Here is a 21536-nt window from a genome sequence, read left to right as displayed (position 1 = left end):
AAAATCTTTTTGTAACCGCTACAAGAGACAATTTTGGTTGACCTAAAGCACATGTGACAACACATATCACCTGTCCAGTTAATTGAATAATGAATCAGTGGACATGTGGCGTAAGATAGAAACATGAAACTTTAATGAGAAAAACAAAAAAACATATCCTTTACTGTCATGATACGTGCAGTGCAAATGAAGCGAGAACTCAAGTGCAGGGAAATGGTGGTTTTAATTATAAAAGTAAACAAAACAGAAACATAAATTACCCCGAGGGGAAAAACAGACCGACAGAGCAATGCAAAAACAAGGACTAGAAACACACAAGACTTACTGCACCAAGAACATATGACAACGTGGCCGAACAGGACTGCAAACACCGGGATCATTTAAAGGAGACAAACGAGGAGGCACCAGGTGTACACGCTGAGACAATTAGGGAATAACAAGGAGGGCGGGGTCAAACAATCAGCCGGGGGAACACATGGAACAATCACAACACAAACCCATGTGCTCAGACAAGACAGTGACATCTGGTGGCCAACCAGGGCACACCCACAGGATACGTGACACTACCCCCCAACAAAGGAGCAGCTCCCAGATGCTCCACCTGCAACACTAAGAACACACAAAAACATGAAAAATGAAAATACAAAATGTCAAGAAGGGAGGTGGGCAAGAGACAGATCAGGGGGAGGGATGGTGGGCCAGGCCCGTGCAGAGGCAGGGGGCCCGCAGACCAAGGCCGAGCAGGAGACCAGGACAGATCCGGAGGGACGGACCAGGGGGTTTCCGGCCCAACAGGAACCCCAGCGCACTGCCAGTGTGGGGCCGGAGGGACAAGCCAGGCAGTGAGTTTACGAACGGCCTCTGTGGCCGTGACAGGGCAGACAGTCAGTTCAGAAACGGCCTCTGTGGCCGTGACAGGGCAGGCAGTGAGCTCAGGAACGGTCTCTGTGGCCGTAACAGGGCAGACAGTGAGTTCAGGAACGGCCTCTGGCAGGGTAAGGAGCTCGAGTGGAGCCGGCAGGGCGAGAAGTTCGGGTAGAGCCGGCAAGGCGAGGAGCTCGGGTGGCGCCGGCAGGGCAAGGCGCTCGGGTGGCGCCGGCAGGGCAAGGAGTCTGGGTGGCGCCGGCAGGGCAAGGCGCTTGGGTGGCGCCGGCAGGCCAAGGAGTCTGGGTGGCGCCGGCAGGGCAAGGCGCTTGGGTGGCGCCGGTAGGGTGAGGCGCTTGGGTGGCGCCGGCAGGGCGAGGCGCACGGGTGGCGCCGACAGGGCGAGGAGCACGGGTGGCGCCGGCAGGGTGAGGAGCTTGGGTGGCTCTGGCACGACCTCCTGGCCAGCAGTGAGCTCCTGGGTAGCCTCCTGGCCTTGTGGGACGGAGAAGGCCTTCCTCCGCCTCTTCCTCCGTCTCCGGGAGCGGGGCGCCGCTGCGGCATCCTCGGCCACCACTAGGGGATTGAGAGCGGGCACCGCCGCCTCGGGAGCGCTGTGAGCGGGCACCGCCGCCTCGGGAGCGCTGTGAGCGGTCAACGCCGCCTCGGGAGCGCTGTGAGCGGGCACCGCCGCCTCGGGAGCGCTGTGAGCGGGCACCGCCGCCTCGGGAGCGCTGTGAGCGGGCACCGCCGCCTCGGGAGCGCTGTGAGCGGGCACCGCCGCTTGGAGAAGCGTCAAAAACTCCACCAATTCCCCAAAAGTCAAGTGGTCTAGCTCCCTCATCCACTCCTCATCGAGGGGCTCATCAAGGGCAAGGTTAAAGAAGTCCTTGAGAGCCACCTCGTTGTATCCCAAACCCTCTGCTGCCTCACAAAACGTCCAGGCAAACATCCTGACGTCAGTGCCCCTCTGACGGAGAGAGTGCAGCGTCCTGACCTGGAGGATCCGTAAAAAAGTGGGGTTCCTCACGTTAGGGGCTGGAGGATGGGAAGGATCCATTCCCCGCTGAGTTCTCTGATGTCGGCCACGTTCTGTCATGATACGTGCAGTGCAAATGAAGCGAGAACTCAAGTGCAGGGAAATGGTGGTTTTAATTATAAAAGTAAACAAAACAGAAACATAAATTACCCCGAGGGGAAAAACAGACCGACAGAGCAATGCAAAAACAAGGACTAGAAACACACAAGACTTACTGCACCAAGAACATATGACAACGTGGCCGAACAGGACTGCAAACACCGGGATCATTTAAAGGAGACAAACGAGGAGGCACCAGGTGTACACGCTGAGACAATTAGGGAATAACAAGGAGGGCGGGGTCAAACAATCAGCCGGGGGAACACATGGAACAATCACAACACAAACCCATGTGCTCAGACAAGACAGTGACATCTGGTGGCCAACCAGGGCACACCCACAGGATACGTGACACTTACACCTCAAAGAACAAACAGAGCTGCGGTCAAGTCACATTTCTTTGTAGACGTGGAAATCCTCCATGAATAATTTGTTACCTTTGGTTCATTTGTTGTTCTCACGAACTTACCCAGTATTTGAAGCAGCCTTTATACACTAATACTACTTCAGCACACTGTTAATGGGGTTAAGATGCTTTTATGAGCATAAAATATTTAACTTGAGGTCTGTTCTACTCTGCCAACTTACTTCTATTTCATTAAGTAGCAACTGGACTAAAGACCCCATTCTTTTTTCTTTTCTATTGATTTGTTTTGTGCTTGAATTACATGTCTGGAAATTTGGCTGTAGTGATTATTGTTTTCTATTCAAGCATTCTCTTGTGACATTACCCAATAAGGGTTTTTCCAAGCTTTCCCCAAACCAGTTGTAACTGGAAGCTCGGTGGCTGACACATTTTCATTGTCTTTTTTTGGCAGACAATAGCAGTGATAGTGAGGTAAATAATGACAAAGCTGTTTTAGAGATGGTGAAGAATGATCTGCTTATTTATTGTCAAGCAATTTAGTTTTGGTATTACCTGATTCAGGGACTATTGCGGGTTTAATACAGATTAGGATCAATCAACAGAATTTGAAGCATAATACCAGAAAAAAATACTTTCTACTCACCGTCTTAAAACAGAAAGAAAATTTTATCTGAGGCACTTAAAATAACAGTTACTCATAGTTTTATAAAAGCACGTTAATTTCTCTTTTAGAACTTGTGTATTATTTGAGCTGAAAAGCTGTTCTCTTCAATTTTATGATCGTTTTATGAGTGTTTTGACTACTTTGTCACGTCAACAAAGTTGTAAAAATGAACTAAAAATAACTTCACAGAAAAAAATATTTCTTAACACTAAAATCATGTTAGCATGCCTAATATTTACTTCTTGTGGCTATAATTGTGACATATTGTCACTATTTTAACATTTACGAATTGGCCCCTTTCACTTCACAAGTTTCTCACTGTTACAGAATATTTTATATTGTTTCCAGAAGCAGTTTCATGCAGGTGATATGATGAAATACTCTCAATTATGAATTCTTAGTGATGGTGTGTGAAATGTTTTGACTCAGGTGCTCTGGTGATTTTCCCAGTTAGGCTTGTGGTGTAAAACTGCCAAAAACCAGCCATGTCTGGTTTGGAGAAGTCTTCATGACTCAAACCATTCATTGAGTCAACACTGCTGAGAAGTTCATTGGGTTCCTCCAGTGAAAATGTGCCAAAGGTATTGCATTTATTTTAGTGGATCAAATAAAAAAATAATGGTCTTGGCAAGCACAGTAAGCTCTTACTGGAACTGAAGTGTTTCTGAGTCTCTACTAATTCTTTTCAGTGCCTTTTATCCTACAGTGTTCCAGTAGAGTTTGGCTGTTCACTTTTCCACCATCAGAAATAATGTTCACGTGATTAGCTATTGAAAACAAATATTTTGGTCCAACTGGCTTGTTGGGAACATGTGAGTTTGAAGTTGAAATTAGCAGAAGTCCTGCTCTGAGGTGCTCCATGGAAAAAACTCTCCTGATGATGCATGATATCAGCTGTTGACTCTTCAGTCCCAACTGGAAAATAAATTATTCTTTTTGATTTGCTGGATCTCAGAGATGGACATACTGTGATGATATTTTTAGAACTATAGCAAGACGGTTCGTGTATGGCAATTTATCTGTTATCATTATTTCCTCAGTTTCCTCCCATGCCATATTTAACTCGGACTCTGTCATTTGAGTCTTGGGCTTCATGCTACAAGAGATGACGTTACTGGGAACACAATGTTTACTGTGTTATTTTGCAGCTGATTGCTTTTGCTGAAGCATTCCCAGCAGCAACCTGGTAAAATCTTGCCTTTTCTGAATGGCAGAGAGAAAGCAGCTGCTTATTTTTTTAGAGCCTTACAGCCCTTCACAACCCACTTTGACAGGTGAAAGAGTTTAACACCTGCTAAAGCAACTCCTTTACTTGAAGGTTTGATCAAAGCTGTCAGGTGCGGGAAGACGGAAACTCATTTGAAACAGCAAAAGGCAACCATCAACATCAGCAAACTGACATACAAGCTCAAATCTTTCCTTTCTGGATTAAGAACATGTATCGTTCTTTATACAGTAAGACTCGTGTATGACACCACAGAATTGTGCAAGTCTATTTTTTCCTTAAATTCTAACCTCTATGGAAGTCAACTGGCTGACAGTGAAGAACTGTTTTCAATCTTTTGTTTGCTGTTAGTTTCATCAGTCCATTTTTTTCATAGAACTTCTCCATGGATATTAACTATTTGTTTCCAGTCATGTGCTTTTCACTAAATCACTTCAATTTCATTAGTTCCAACCTTGTTCATCTATTAGAGTTATGTCTGTCAGTGATCAACATTAGTCAGTGACAATCACTGGAAACCTTAAATATGGCTGCATCTGACCGTTAACCTTTATAATGCGGTATCCATTGGCACACTGCTTATAAACAACAGCTTACAATTTACAGTCATTTTCATGGAATACTGGAGCAAGATAATTCGTTATCTTGAAGAGAATTTGACTGAATTGTGGGTTAAATATGTGCATTTACATATGTATATAAATAACTACTTAGAAATAACTATTGAAACCTGAATATATAATTTAGGTTGGTGGTGCTGGAAGGAAATATCTATAAAGTGCAAATGAGGTTGTACCAGCAGGAAGAAACAGAAAACCACATTTGAGGAAACTGCTGAAATTCTGCCGAAAATTTTGTCAGCAACACCAGCTACTTCCCTATACAACCTTAAAATTGGCCAAAGTTAAGTTCCACTAAGACCAATAACTATTTGTTTAACCACATCATGATAACCAACCAGAGCACTCTTGCAACGGCCTGCTAATACAGCATCAAAACATCAAAAACCTTTTCTGGTTTCGTTTGAGTTGAAGCAGTTTCCTTCACTGGAAATAGCATTTATTTATTAAATAATGCCTATGAACTGTCAAAAATCAGGCTCAGAATGAATAAATGATAAGTTACAACTGTAGTGATAAATATATTAGCACCCACACCAACACACAATAACATTCTGTTTTTTTTTAACAAGTGTGCTCTATATGCGACTGCCACTTTAAATGCTCAAGCTCTTCCATGCATTTATCATTTGTCAGCTGAAAATGTTGTTCTGAAAGTGATTTAAAAATTAAAAGCTGTTTTCATGAGTTGAGGGAATGCAACCTGTCTCAACTATTGCCAACTTGACTAGATAAGATAAGTAAGGTTTATTGAGACAGTTTTTGATGTTGGCTTGACAGAGTCTGATCTCACTAAATAGGTCATTTTAAAGTGTTAAGTTTTTACAGACTGTACAGTCAGCTGATAGATTGCCTGGCCATTGCAGAGTGTGCTGGTTGGTTACTTGGATGTGGTTAAGCAAATAGGGTTGTTTGATGGTTGATATGGGGTTTTGGCGAGTTGCTAGGTTATTTCCACTGATTGCTAGGGTGCTCTACCTGCTTGCTGGTTGATTCTAGGCAGGGTGTTCTGGAAGGTTGCTAGTAAATGCTAAAGGTCTTCTTGCTGGTTAGGAGTTGCTCTTGTTTGACAAGGTGGCTGGTGTAATTATTTAGTAAAATAATTGTCCTCCATTACCTAATCCTTATTATAATTAAAAATTAATAAAAATAATTAAAGATTAGACTCTATCTTTTTAACACCAATTACTGGTTAAAAACAGCACACGGTATTCACTGGATGAGAAAAAAATAAAAAACTTCCACAGATGGTTGTGGGACAAGCAAGTCATTTGAATTTACTACATCTGTGGTGAGATCGATAGTGCTGTTTGGACTGATGTCCCATCGGTTCTGTGAATGTCTTTTTTTTTTGTCTGTATTCATATGACTGTGCTCGCTCCCGTCAGCGCCTCGTGAGCGCGCGGGACAGAGAGAGTGGAGCTGGAGCCCAGTCACAGTTAACTCTTTGTACCGACGGTTGCAGGACAAATGATTTGACCTTCAGCGAACCGGAGGCTTGATCTCTACCATTCAGACGTTTTCAACACACAGCACCGGACCAGTATCGGATCGTTTTACCGCGTCTGCTCGTTTTCTTTCGTAAACACATTTTTATTTGTTGGCGAGAGGTGGCCACGTCCTTGATTTTTCTGGCCTCGCGGATTGGAAAAACTTAACACATTCTGAGTGGTTTCACCCAGGAATGGATACTGGAGTTGTCACTGAAAAGAAAAGGTAGGGATCCCCGTGTCTATGTCAAAGAAGGTCGTCTGCTGAGCGGAATTCGTTGTGTTTTGTATAGTAAACAGGCCAAACGATATTCCTCCCCCGTCACGCAGAAAGTGTCGCCATTTTGTGCTGGATAGCTAACCAAACAATTAAGAGCAAGTTTAAAGCGCTCATATTTTCCTCTAAACAACCATTAAATGTTAATCTAAAAAATTTAAAGACTCATTTGTTGCTTTTATAACACATTGTTTGACTTCTTTGAGGTAACAGAGTGTCTGTGGAAGGAAGCTAACGTTAACAAAACTAGCTGCATGCTCACTTAAACTTACACTGATTTATTGCTTAAACGGCTATAACAGTTTATAATAGTATAGACTCTCATGAGAATGTGTAAACACGTTGCTTATATAGGCAGAGGCATATATGAGCATGAATGTCGAATGCTTAGAACAGACAGCTGTTACAGTAGAGGAGGAAGTAAATGGTGTCATTTTTGCTCAGTGCATACTATTTGTGTACTTTGTGTTCTGTTATTTTGCACTGTATTCACTGTATTCAAGCTAAAGAGAGCCATGAGCTAGTCATATGATGGATCTCTTCTTTACCCCTCAGACCACTTGGCCCCATAGTTTACATGAACTCGTTGCCCTTGTTCAGCCAGCCAGTCTGGCATATTTGTGGAGAAAGGACTGGAAGCAGGAATTCGTCCTTGAATTTTGCTGACAGTCTTATTCTTTGACAGGCCTGTCATCAGTGTGGGCTCAGATGACATGAGATGGAAATAAGTGTTGGCATTGCTAAGACTGGAAAATGTTGCTTGGTTTTTCGGTACTGGTGAATTTACAAGAAGGATGGCACTGGCATTGTAAATAAGCTAAGATCCAGTGTGTCACCATTTATATGGAAGTTACAGGTCAATTTGGCACATTTCGTTTTTTGAGTTGTTGGAATTGCTGGTTAACCTATTATGTTTTTCTTGAAAATTTGTGAGTTCTCATTTGGGGTTGGGAACAAGCATGCAAAGTGTTGTGGAACGTGTCTAAAACATTTCTATTACAATTACGATGTTTGCAGGTCAAATTGCCTGGTGTATTTCATTGTTAGAACCAACTACAAAGACTTGAAATAAAGTATTTTTGGATACATATTTCATAGTTTCTTAACAACCCTCTGATGGTATTTACATGCATTTGGTAGACACATTTATCCAAAGAAACTTACATTTGAAAGTGTAAACATTTTTATTAGTTTTTGCTTGTTCATTTTTACTGTTTGAGCTTCAGGAACGCACGCAGAAGTAGTACTTTTCTGTACTTTTAAAGTGTAAAAGTTAACTTTTTTTTTTTAATGTATGAGAAATATTAATGTTAAAGTATTGCTGTTTTAACTGATTTTTTTAATGTGCTCTTTGGTGAATTGAATCCAAGGTCAGTTTGACCCTCGACCAAAAAAAACAAAATCACGCCTAGATTTTGAAGATAATCTCATTTTTTATTTGTAGTTACAACAATACTGTGTGATAGGCCTTTAGTTTATATCCTGTTTAAAGTGAATAAAACCTTGTTTTCAGTAGCAGTATTTTCCTCTGACATTATTTTGGTTGGCATCCAAGTTCAAGCTGCTACATGCGTTTTGCATCTCTTCTTTCAAATCTTAATCACTCTAAGAATTGACGTCAATGCAACTTCCTGCCCAGTCTTGTGGCAAGACCTTTATCAGTTTGAATGTAGAAATGTGGCCCTCTTGTTATGTTTTCCTCTTTAGAGGTGTTTTCATAAGCCTTGGGTCAAAAGGAGGGCTATTGATTCTGTCATTGTATTTCGAGGTCTTGCATGTGATCTATATGAATCCAATTGGGAATAATGTTGTAAAACAGGCCACCTTTTAGACCTGTATCGATTTTAGTTAGTATTATTTAGCTATCAATATTCAAGCAGCTAATTTTTTTAGGAGCTCAAAAGCGTTCCTAGGTGGAAGGATTAGGCGATATTACAACTCTTATATCATATAATATCATATATTATGAGTATACTCCTGAATAACCAACATAGCTGTATATCGGAATGTTTGACTGTAATTATTTTCGAAATTAGCTGGGAAAATATTTTATTTTCTAAGTATAAATAATGTGCAAACGTATTAACTTAGATATAAATGTCAACCTTTAGAGATTTCGCTACATTTTGCCTTTGTGCTTTATTTATCATATGCCTATCGAGCAGTCAGCGCATGCAAAACTATATATCTTCCATATCGAATAGTCAGGGGTTTGGTTGGTTTCGGCTTCACCTCACCTCAATCAGATGTATTTATTTTTGTTAAATGCGTTCTTGCATTTAAGTGTAACCGATTGGAACAGCACAGAACAGAAGTGTTTTTAAAAGTTGGACTATTTTGTAACTAGTGATGCTGTCCTAAAATGCAACATTTGTGGTGAGATGCTCAAAAACAGTGAGAGACAAATAATTAAAAAAATGAAATGCATCACCACTATAAATGTCACTAGCATATCTATATAAGAATAAATGTAGATAAATTAATGACCTCACAAATTCACTATAGACATGCGCTGAATGTTTTTTTTATGAAACAATTTTCACTTAGTTGACAATCCCTACTGCCCATCCTTGCTATTTGTTACTAGAAATTGGTTAGAAATGGACAGGCATGGATTATTATATCACAGTGTTCAAAAATTTAAATCAAATAGGTGACTAATAATGCCAGTAAATGTAGACATGAGAAGCTGGTGATTGCTTTGGCAAATGGACCGAGAGAATACAGATACTGTAGCAAAACATGACGTCTTGGTAAGATTATCAGCTTACTTGATTAGCCATTTTGTTATCATGATGAGGCACATCCACTTCAGTGAAAGCTCTTGTATTTTGTCTACTCATTGCGCTTTGAAACCATACAATGCAACCTCATACTTAAGCGTTTGCAGTTGAGTAAAAAGCTCCCATTTGCTAAAGGGGCCTTCCAGCTACCCTGCATAGAGTCAGTAATGTAGACATGTATATTATTGAACAGTCCATATATGGAGCTTACATAAGACGACAATGTACCGGCACGCACAGACACAAACAGGCTGAAAAACACAATGAAATGCGTGTGTTAACATCCCCTGTGCACAAGGGTTTTCCTCTCATTCTGGGCAAATCATTTCCGCTTTGCTTCAGAAAATACTTTGATAGGGAGGATGGGAGTTAGGACGCCGTCTGTCTGAAGATGCTGTTTTTTCCTGCTAGGGCACTAGGCTGTCTTAAGCGTTTTCCCTTCTTTGTGTTGCGTGGCTTTGACGGTTGTAACAATGCCTGCTCATTGTTTCTCATTGCTGCTTTGACCTTGGAGCTCCTAGATGGGGAATATGTAGATTCATTGCCAGTTTCATGGAGATCTCATTGGTCATTTAAATTATAAAGGGCAAAATCTATGTACAGGCCTAAATAGAATCTGCATCACTTCAGAATCACCCCGTGCAAATTCAGAACAGTTCAATAAACAATTCAGTTTGATTTGGAATGTTTTAAAAGCTTATTATAAAATAAATGTATTTAACTGCTTCTAATGCGCTTTAGAAAAAGCAAAATGACACTGCTGTTTCTTGCAGTAAAATACATAACCAGTAACGTAATCCAACTAGCATGAAATAAAATTAACAATGACTGCTTTTTATAACTTTTATATCACCTCAAGGCCACATATGTAAATAAAGAAAAGGGAAATAAAGTACCAACCAGATGACATTATAGTTGTATGCATGCCAGAAAAATGGCAATGTTTTAGCTTTGAGAAAAGCGGCAAAGTTTCTATACAGTGAAAGCATTAACTGTATAAATGGTTTGAGATGAGTGGTGTTGAGACTGTGTAATTTGTTGCTTGGCCATTAATGGTTTATAATTGAGAAATGGAAAGGAGTTATTTTGCCCCTGTTGATGACAATGCATGCAGATGAACTAACACTACAATGAAGCGTTGATGGATCTTGACCTCCGGCTGCTCGCAATCCTTTAAGAAATTTCATATTGCTGCAATGTAACTGTGCAATGCAACAGTAATTTTCAGATGCTTCTGATCGAATTAAACAGAAGAACACCATTGACTCACTCCACACGGTCTGCTGTTTTTCAGACATTGACGTGTTTGTGCTGTTATTGCAAACGTTGGCTAAATCAGTTCCTTAATGTTGTTTCCATATTTGATTTCAAGCTTGTTTGAGGCTTAACATATTTTGTCAGCTGGCCTGATATAAACAGATAAAAGATCATGGGTTTTTGCTGAGGATATCTGAGGTTTTTAACTTTCTGCTTGAAGCCACTTCAAGATTGTCTTCTGTGAAATCCTAGAATTAGGAAAAGACAAATTTAAGTTTTCTAAATCAGTAAACTGTGAATGAACATGGTGGTTTTTCTTACAGAGTGTGCATTACTTTGTTGCTCTTTATTGCCTGTAGCTTTGTTTGTTTTCAGAGACCTCCATTATTGCAATGAACTGAAACATTTGTTAAATGTGTGGGAGTTGGTCTCGGCAGTGACAGTATAGGCAGAGGTCCCAAAAAAGATAGGCTGCTTTAGAAATTATAATGAGATATAGGCTTTTTGCCAAAATTAGTCTCTATGACCTATTTGTCAGGAAAGAGATTATTTTCTGGCCAAGAGCTGTTAATTGTTCAGATCCTGACCTTGCTTGTTTGTAAGACCAGTTATTTTATGGCTTGTTTGTGTGTAAACGTTTGTTCCTTGTAGTGTGCCGAAACGTTTCTGTTGGGAAATCTGAAAACTGTCCGACACTACAACATTTATCACCCATGGCTGGGTTCCAAGGGTTGTAACTGAGTCTGTCACAGCATGTCCACACCCCTTTTACCAGCCAGTCAGATTGAAACTATCTTTCTGGCCTCTGACGTTGCAGGTTTTGACGCCATTCAAATGAGAGATTTTAAAATAAGTTGACCTTCCTGCTGCCTTCAAGCACTAGCACAGGAGGTCTCTCTTGTCAAACACCTAGCCAAACTAACAAAACACTGTCCGTCCTTCTCTTTTCAGGGTGAGCTCGGAGCGCAGGAAGGAGAAGTCCAGGGATGCAGCACGATCTCGCAGGGGAAAGGAGTCCGAGGTGTTCTACGAGTTAGCACACCAGCTCCCCCTGCCACACAATGTCACCTCCCACCTGGACAAAGCCTCTATCATGAGGCTGACCATCAGCTACCTGCGCATGAGGAAGCTGCTCAGCTCTGGTCAGTACGCTGACTTGAATATTTGCATCTACATACACAAAATAGTTAAACCACATTCTAATGGGAATCTAAACATTGCCACCAGTAGATATTGTAAATAAATATTGTAAACCATGAGCTGATGAACAGAGGCAAAAATGTGCAGTCTGCACTGAGGCAGAATCCTCAAAGGATGCATATTAGTACTAATATGTACTTTTTAGATACTTTTATGTACTAGGGCTGCATGATTAACCGAAATTGCAATGAATTAGTATGGTTATCAGATTGCAAAGGCTGCAATTTGATTAAGTGTGTGTTCATTTACACGCAAGCAACTCATGATCCAATGTTTTCAGTGTCTTGGAACAGCCCTGTTTGCCGTAAATGCTGCTCCACTTGAACTCATCTCTTCATCTGCTCTGACTTTGGGATGCTTATAACATGCATTTGAGAACACATTTTCCCGAAATTGAAATAAGACACACTTATGAATCAGCTGTTGTTAATGGAAATGTTATGCCCCTTACCATGTTGTGATGCCGTGTCACGGCGCGATGAGACTAACAATAAAACCCATTATAAACGAAGCATTTTCTGCATTCAGGGAGGACATAATTACTGAGTATAATGACTCATACGGTCTTTTTACGCATTGCGCCGCGTAAACATTACCATGTCTGCATTTGTAATCAGAGAAACGACAAACAAGCACTACTCTACACTGCTCAAAACTCACGTTTGAATAGTCAGTACCACATTCTTTAAATATTGAAACGTACTTGTTGTTTCGTACGCTGTGTGTTTCGTACGTGAAATGACGAAACGCACAGCATCTCCACGACATGGCGGCGGCAACAACAATACTACAGCGAGAATAATAGTTACGGCCTCTGTCTTTGCGTTTACATTTGGGCGGTGTTATGCAAATCTTCCCACACTGTGACGTAGACATGTGGGGGACGTGTTTGAATGAGCATTTTTAGGGTCTTTAGTCTGAACCTTTATAAAGAATATCTCTTTGGGTTTGAGACTTTAATCTTTGCAGCTTTACAGATCTTATATATGCACAAACAGCTTGCAACACTCCAAAGACAAAGGAAAACATGAAATCGCATCATATGGCCCCTTTAATGGATTGCTAAAGGATGTTGTTTGGCTTTGCAGATGACTCCGAGAAGGAGAATGAGCTGGAGAGTCAGCTGAACAGCTTTTATCTGAAGGCCCTGGAGGGTTTCCTCATGGTCCTGTCTGAAGATGGAGACATGGTTTATCTTTCTGAGAATGTCAGCAAGAGCATGGGCCTCACACAGGTAGCTAATTGTTGGTGTTTTGTTCTTTGCTGTTTAGATTCAAAAGCGTAAGGTATAGCTAACTATCTCTGCCATCTTTTCTTTCAGTTTGATTTGACTGGTCACAGCATCTTTGAATTTTCACATCCATGTGACCATGAGGAGCTGAGAGAGATGCTGGTCCACAGGACAGGTAATTCACACAAGCTACACTGCAACATTTTTCTGCAAAAAATACACCAGCCATTAATAATGAATGCATTAACTGAATTTTTTTGTCCATGTTAAGGATCCAAAAAGACCAAAGAACAAAACACAGAGCGCAGCTTCTTCCTGCGTATGAAGTGCACACTCACTAGCAGAGGGCGCACTGTCAATATCAAGTCTGCTACATGGAAGGTGAGATGCTGTCTGAATGCTAACAAAGTTTTCTCAGACTATCACTAATCTTTTGGTATCCACAGCCTGTATATAATTTCCCCCTATCATTACCTTTTCCTGGTACATTTTTAGCTTTTTGTTTTAGAACGGTAACATTTGTATTACCCCGATAAGCTGATTTTAAATGGTTCATTCATTTTGTTGACATTGCATGTGTACAGGAAATTTAACAAGGAAGAAGGAAATAAACTGGCTAGAGTCTTATTGTGCACAGAGCATTCGTATAGTAGTTTTTTATGGCATACTTGCTATACAAAGACTTTGAACAGACGTTTCCCCTTCTCTCTCCTGCTAAAGGTTCTTCACTGCACTGGTCATGTGCATGTGCAGGAGTGTGTTGAGGACTCGGGAGACTCTGGCTTTAAAGAGCCTCCTCTGACCTACCTTGTGCTCATCTGTGAGCCCATTCCTCATCCCTCGAACATCGAGGTGCCTCTGGACAGCAAGACCTTTCTCAGCCGCCACACTCTGGACATGAAGTTTTCGTACTGCGATGAAAGGTTAGCAGGAAGATGTAGTGCCCTCATATCCACCTTATTTTGCAAAGTACAAAAAAGCTATTTCCTGTGATGTGCAAGACTCCCAATTCATTAACTGCTACAGGTAAATAAATAAAAGATTAACAAAGTGCAATAAAAGATAAAACTATTTGTGCTATATCCCAGTGCATTTATGATTGGCATAATAGATTAAAATAACAAAACAAAATACAAGTTTGCAGTATAAAGCAGCGTAACACTTTTAAAATGTAACTGAAAAATTAAAATAACTGATAGCGAAATAAACTGGAAGCCTTGCACATTAAAATGACAAATGACCATTCCTGCTTTAAATGTTAAAAATAGCATGCATACACCAAACAGAAAAAAACAATTTCCCCCGGATTATGTAAACAGATTGGCACACAGCTCCTTTTCTTTCTTCCTTTTGTTTTGTTGACGTGTAAATGGTTTGGCCTGCCCTAATTTATTTCCCTATTTTGTTTTGTTTTATATATTTGGGTTTGCCTTGATGGTATCTGTGCCTAGCAATGAATACTGTGCGTGCCGACCAGTTGACAAAAGCAATGCTGCAGAAGGAGTCTAGTGGGCCAAATCACAAAATCCCGTGTCCTGTACCTTTACAAATGTTATTAACTCCACCTAGTGGCAGAAGCCAGTAGTATTTTTAAGCCTTTGCTGAAGGCTCAGTTTCGACATCGCAGGAGATTTTTTTTCACTGCCCTGTTGTACATGTGCAGTACCGCCGCTCCCTATACGCAAGGGCACCAACTCCCTGGGGGGCACCCTCCCAGTTGCTCAAAAAAAAAACACTTGAACATCCACGACCGCAACCGCTCGCACCTCATATTTGCGGCTGAATGCAAATGATCATAATTGATAGACAACTATGCCCGTGAAAAGACATCAGCAATCCGGTGCCGAGAAATGAAAAAAAAAAAAAGGCCCGTGCATCACTTGTTGACGTTGATGATGTGTTTTAACGTTGGTAATCATTTTACCCCCAACAACGCATATAATATTCTCTCTGACTTTCTATGTTCCCTTATGAAAATTAGCCATGGTTTTAACACGAATAAAACCAATAATCATGGTTCTTGTAGCCATGGTAACAGCAAATTAACCATGGTTTTGTTACTTCAAATAATAATTTACAAAGAAGTATTAAGATAATAATTTTTGTGGTTATAAAAACAGACCTAAACCTACAATAGCCTTTAAAATGACTTAAAATGCATTATATAAAATCAAGGAGGCAATAATGATTGGCTAATTATATGATTTCATCAAATAACACTGTTAAAATACATAATGTAGGCTAATACAAAATAAACAATTTATGTACATTACATGTTATTACAAATGCCTGCAAAGGGAGCCAAAGGCCTGGTAATTGCTGCTGTTACACTTACATGACAATCATATCCTTGTTTAATAGTCTATTTTGACCAAACATTTAATTCATATATCCACTTAATCTTTAATTTTGGCCACCTTTTTGCTATAGATGCTACAGCCTCTATAATTTCTTCAGCAACAACAACAAAACATGTGGACATCACAACCCTTACAAAAATTAACCATGGTTTTATCGTATAAAACTGCTTAATTTTCTTTTTCGTGATTTCTGAATGCTTGAGACTATAAAATCAATCCTGCTTAGGGCACCCATTTGGCCAGCAGCGGCCCTGTACATGTGTGTTGTATGTACATACTACAATACCTAGTTACTATCCCTGAGCTGAACTATAAAAAAAAACCCTGAAATAAACGCAATTGAAAGCTATATAGTAATAATTAATAATAATAATTCTATAAAAAATAGAAACTAATAAAAATGGCAAAAGCAGACAGCGGAATTAGTAAAACCTTAAACTAAAAATAAAAATGCCAAATACAGATCTAAGTTAAATATAATCTATGGTGTTGTGATAAATAAAAATGGGTTACTCAACACAGAAGATTAGACATCTCATATCCAGATCATGTTGAAGTGGCAGTTGTTTCAACATGTAGCTACTTAATTGCAAACTCAATCCTCTCACTCTTTTTCCAAAGGATCACAGAGCTGATGGGATATGAGCCAGATGACCTGCTGAACAGGTCTGTGTACGAATACTATCATGCCCTGGATTCAGATCACCTTACCAAGACGCATCACAACTGTGAGTACCTGGACAGAATGCATGCCTTACCTTGATAAAGGTTTCACTTTAACATGCAAAACTGTTACAAAGATGTCTTGTTGAATATGTCTGATTGGAGTGTGTTATTTTTCCCAGTGTTCGCAAAGGGCCAGGCCACCACAGGCCAGTACCGCATGCTGGCTAAGAAAGGTGGTTTTGTGTGGGTGGAGACTCAGGCCACTGTTATCTACAACCCCAAGAATTCTCAGCCACAGTGCATTGTGTGCGTCAACTATGTTCTCAGGTACGGATGCAGTTTGCGGATCTTCAGTAGACCAGTGGATTTATAGAAGCAAATATTGTGAAAAGTGCTTAAGTGTGTATACAAATATGTCTGTGATCATAATTAAATTTACCATTCTGTCCCGTCCAGTGGCATTGTGGAAGGGGACGTTGTCCTGTCCTTGCAGCAGACCGTGACCGAGCCCAAGGCTGAGGAGAAAGAGAATCAGGAGATGGAAGATGAGGCCTCTGAGGCGGACATACTCAAACTCTTCAAGCCAGAAAGCCTCAAGTGTCCCATGAAGAGCTCTGACCTGTATGAGAAGCTGAAAGAGGAGCCTGAGGCTCTCACTTTGTTGGCACCTGCTGCAGGAGACACCATCATCTCTCTGGACTTCAACAACTCAGGTGCTTACTAAAGGATGGTTACATGCCTAAATGGAACAGATTAAGATTTGCTCACTTTGACCGTGACTTGCAGCAAATGAAATGAGAGCTGAGAGGCTGAGGTTCCATGAGCAAAGAGCATATTATTTATTCTCATTCTCATTATTCTCATCTTGTTTAATCACAGATGATATTCCTGCTACTTACATGAATGCTTCCCCTCCACGGTGTTCATTTTTAGTGGTGAAAAAGTGTAATTGTCAAAATAAAATGACATTTTTAACAGCAGCAAAGTTCCATAACTTTGGCTCGTTGTGCAGCCCACCAGTAATATAAGGCAACCAGAAGCTGAAGAAGAACGTCTACTAGAGACTGACAGCTCATACACTTCTGTTCAAAAGTTTGGGGTTGGTAAGATTTTTGTAATGCTTATAAAAAAAAAAAAGTATCTTATGCTCACCAAGGTCGCGTGTTTTTATTAAAAAATACAGTAAAATCAGTAATGTTGCAAAATATTTTCAATTTCAAATTACTTTATATTTTAATATATTTCAAAATGTAATTTATTTCTTTGATAGCAAAGCTGAATTTTCAGAAGCTGTTGCTCCAGTCTTCGGTGTCGATCAGAAATGATTTGAATTTAGGATTCTTTGAATAGTAAGTTCAGATGAACAGCGTTTATTTGAAATAGAAATCTTTAGTAACAATGTAAAAGTTTTACCGTCAATTTTGATCAATATAATGCACCCTTGCTAAACAAAAATATGAAATGGTTCCCCCACTCCTCAAAAAAGAAATTCTTACTGGCCCCAAAACTTTTGAGTGTACCTTTTAATATAATGATGCAATCGCTCTGCAACTTTGTAATCTTATGTAGACTTAAAACATATTCAAGGCATTCACCAATCCTCTGAGACTGAGAAATATGTATTCATAATCTTAGTTTTAGAAATAAAATGTATAAATATACACAATACCTTGGTGTGTTACCAATAATAATTGAACAGTATTTAATTTCCTCCAGATTCTGACATGCAGCTGCTGAAGGAGGTGCCCCTCTACAATGATGTCATGCTGCCCTCTAGCAGCGAGAAGCTGCCTATCAGTCTGTCTCCTCTGACGCCCAGCGACTCCACCCCAGTTCTGACCAAACTAGAGACCGGAGTGGAGGACTTCCCTTTCAGCTCTGCCTCTGATCTTGGGCCATACTCCACAAACACACCTTCCACATCTGGGCTGGGCTCCTCAGGGGTAAAATCTCAAACACTTGCTTTTTTAGCTGCTGTTCTTAGTTATTTTAAAAGGATTTTTCCTTTTTAATGGTTAATGAGATCCCGTGCGTCTCAAAGACTTGGTTCAAGTGTGTTTTTTTTTTTTTTTTTTTCTTAGCCCAACAGCCCAATGGACTACTGTTTCCAAGTAGACTCAGACATCATTTCTGAATTCAAACTGGACCTCGTTGAGAAACTGTTTGCTATTGATACTGAGGCAAAGACCCCTTTTAGCTCTCAGGTAACCCTGCATCTGAAAGATCTCTCTCTGTGGTCATTACTGCATTGCATAAACTTCACAAGACATATATCTGCAAATTCTAGGCCATGGAGGATCTCGACCTAGAGATGCTGGCCCCATACATCCCCATGGATGACGACTTCCAGCTGCGCATCCCCTCTCCACTGGATCCACTCCCTTCTGGCCCTCACTCTGTGTCAGCCATGAGCTCCTTGTTCCAGCCCTTACCCTCCCCTGCGTCTCCAGCCTCTTCCTCCAGCAGCACAGTGAAGCCGGAGCCGTCATCTCGGGCCCCTTCACCCCTGCACCTGCTTCAGGAGGTCTGCAATGCCCCAGTCTCACCCTTCAGCGGCACTCGGGACGTTTCCCCTGCTCGGTCCCCCAACCCACAGAGCAGCAACAGGTAAAGCTCTCTCTGGCATGACTTCCTGCTGGCAATCTCAGTCAGATCAATTCTTCAGCAGCGGGATCGGATAGCTGATCAGTATTAAACTGCAAGTAAGAGTTGAGCCAAAAACAGTTCTATCATGACCATAGAGCTGGGATTTGGACTTCCTTTGGATGTCACTTCTAGTAGATTATCTGATTTTGTGTTTGTTGCTCCAATTTTCCAGAGAGCTATCTCCAAAGATGTTAGCTATCCAGAATGCTCAACGTAAGAGGAAGCTGGAGGAAGTGACATCACTTTCTGAGGCTGTTGGACTGGTCAGTATGAAAATAGATTTTATGCAAAGATTAAGTAAAAGTGCAAAAACTATGACCAAATTTGTTCATATTTAAAAAAAAAAATCTAAATATTTAAAAATACTATATATAAATATAAAATAAATCAACAATATCAAAATTATTATATTTAAAAAAATATATATATTGTTCAGATTAATGTCATTGTTTTAAAAATTATTATATAAAATTGTTTTTATTACTTAATATATTTTTTTTTGCATAAATTTGTTTTGAAAACATTGCTGATAAATAATTGAAAAATAAATAAATAAATAAAAAAACCTTGAGAAACATATTAAGTGATTCTTTAAGATTTGTTTTCCATGTAACTCTAAGACTAATGGCCACTCTCCAATTTCCTGCAGAGTGCTTTGCTTCAGAGTGTGGACAGTGTTATAGAGCCTGGAAAGAGGGCAAAGGTTTTAGAGGTTAAAGGATCGAGTTTGCTTGGAGGAAACAAAACCATTCTCATACTGCCCTCTGGTGAGTGACAAGACCATCATCACCACTATACCATGCATTTTATAGATTTTTTAAATGCAAAATTGTTAGAAATGCAGGAAGCCCCAAAAAAAACTCAATTATTTAAATATTAATATATACAAAATATAAAATATATACATATGAAGTGTTAAGAAAAATATTTTAGTACTTTTCACCTGATGGCAACACCACTTGCCATTTTTTGAGTTCTTTCCTAAGCTTGTATATAGTTCAAGTTGTCTGTAACTCAGTTTCTGTTTTTCTCCTCTGAATCTGCAGATGTGGCCAGTCGTCTGTTGTGCAGTTCTTTAGAGAACAGCAGCGGGCTGCCTCAGCTAACACGTTACGACTGCGAAGTCAATGCTCCCGTGCAGGACCGCCATCATCTGCTGCAGGGAGAGGAGCTCCTGCGTGCTCTGGACCAAGTCAACTGAGCTTTGTTGTGTTTAGCAATTCCGGACACTGCATCCCTCTCTCTCGCCCCTTGATCCCTGCCTGCCCACCCGATCCCTGAAATCTGTCTCCACATGTCTCCTTTTATTCCAAGCCCTAATATTCTCCTTTAAGTTTTAAAAAATGTACTAGATGACCTGCACCTTCCATTGATCTCGCCAGTGAGCCCAGAGGGAGTCCATCCATCCCAGTGTGTAGAGAGCTTGGAGACAGAGGAGCGTAATGTAACTTAACAGTGGCATCAACCAGACAAGAGTCAAAAGCCTTAATGTGAAATGCACACTGATGCACAGATGCTGATGCGTACAATCTCCCACACTCCTTCTGGATTCCCTAATTTTACCTAAAAACCCTGTGTTTTATGCCCCTCCCCAAAGCGTGTGTATTGTAGCTACAGTCGCACAATAATCTATTTTCTTAAGACAGAATACCAGCAGTCCATGCAATATACGAAACCATTTTTACGAATATGTACTTTTAATGAAAGATTGAACTATTTATTTTTTCTCTTCTCTCTTCTCTTCTGAGTTTTGTTGTGTAGCGGTTACGTGAGTTCTTTGTGTGCACTCATAGGCTCAATGGTAAAACGCTGTTGGATGTTTGTGAGTGTTGCTTTCTTATTTACTTCACTTTTAAGTTTTCTCTTGAACAGCACAGATGAATTGTAAAAGATCCATTGAAAGTAATGATGGAGATTGTGCAAAAAAGGGAATTTAAAATCATGTGGTGTTCTCATGATGGTTTTTGTCTCAAAGAGGTTAAAACAGATTTATAGTTTAATTATGCAATAGATTTTTATATTTTTAGTGTTCATTTTTTCTGTTTAGTTCTTTGTTGTAGATGCTTAAGGTAATTCATGCTCGTGAGATGTCATAGCTGGTAACCATTTTCTTTTTCTGCTTCATGAGCGGTTTTAGATCATGCAGAGCTGATAAATGATTTATGTCCCAGTTTTACGAGTATTTATAATGGCATTAGAACATGAATGCTTAGTTTTAAGTAAGACAATATTTGTTTTCATCATGCTTTCAGATGAATGTAAGCCTGTTGACAAAGTCTTGCAAGTATTTTATGACCTTTTATCTTGTTTTTCAGTAGGAAAGACATTTTCTTTTGTTATTGTAATCTTCATTTATCTCTGCAATCTCCAGTCTTCTCCTTTATTCTTAACACTAAATGTTTTGTTTATTGCATAATCAGTAAAAGACAATTGTGGACCAGAATTTTGTGATGGATGTTTCAATTGACGTGACACTTAATTTAGTTTTTTATCTGGATCTGGGGGTGGAAGGTCCTGGGGATGGGGGGAGCTGGGGGGGTCGTAGTATCAGAGTTCAGTGTTGCATGGGGTAAAAGAGGGGAGGGGGGGCAAGGACAGGAGGGAGTTCAGCTTCCTGACAGCCTGATGTATGTAGACTTCACTGCACCCCAAATCATTACTGACTTTGGAAACTTCTCACTGGACTTCAAGCAGCTTGAATTCTGTGCCTCTCCAGATGTCCTCCAGACTACAGACCTTGATTTCCAA

General features: G+C 40.3%; 1 protein-coding gene across 1 annotated transcript; it reads left to right on the top strand.

The window, feature by feature from the left end:
- The first annotated feature begins 6249 nt into the window (after window positions 1–6249).
- LOC306880099 (hypoxia-inducible factor 1-alpha-like) lies at window positions 6250–21229 on the top strand. Its single transcript, XM_079433404.1, has 15 exons — window positions 6250–6594; window positions 11637–11827; window positions 12974–13119; window positions 13207–13291; window positions 13388–13497; window positions 13837–14039; window positions 16098–16204; window positions 16322–16469; window positions 16599–16855; window positions 17859–18085; window positions 18224–18346; window positions 18430–18749; window positions 18961–19051; window positions 19438–19555; window positions 19835–21229. Exons 1-15 carry the CDS (start codon window positions 6563–6565, stop codon window positions 19987–19989), a joined length of 2313 nt encoding a protein of 770 aa, XP_079289530.1. The 5' UTR covers window positions 6250–6562; the 3' UTR covers window positions 19990–21229.
- The last annotated feature ends 307 nt before the right edge of the window (window positions 21230–21536 follow it).

Source organism: Barbus barbus (assembly GCF_936440315.1).
Source record: "Barbus barbus genome assembly, chromosome: 14".
Classification (NCBI taxonomy): Eukaryota; Metazoa; Chordata; class Actinopteri; order Cypriniformes; family Cyprinidae; genus Barbus; species Barbus barbus.
Note: the sequence above shows the minus strand (reverse complement) of the source record. Positions and strands in the feature narration are given on the sequence as shown.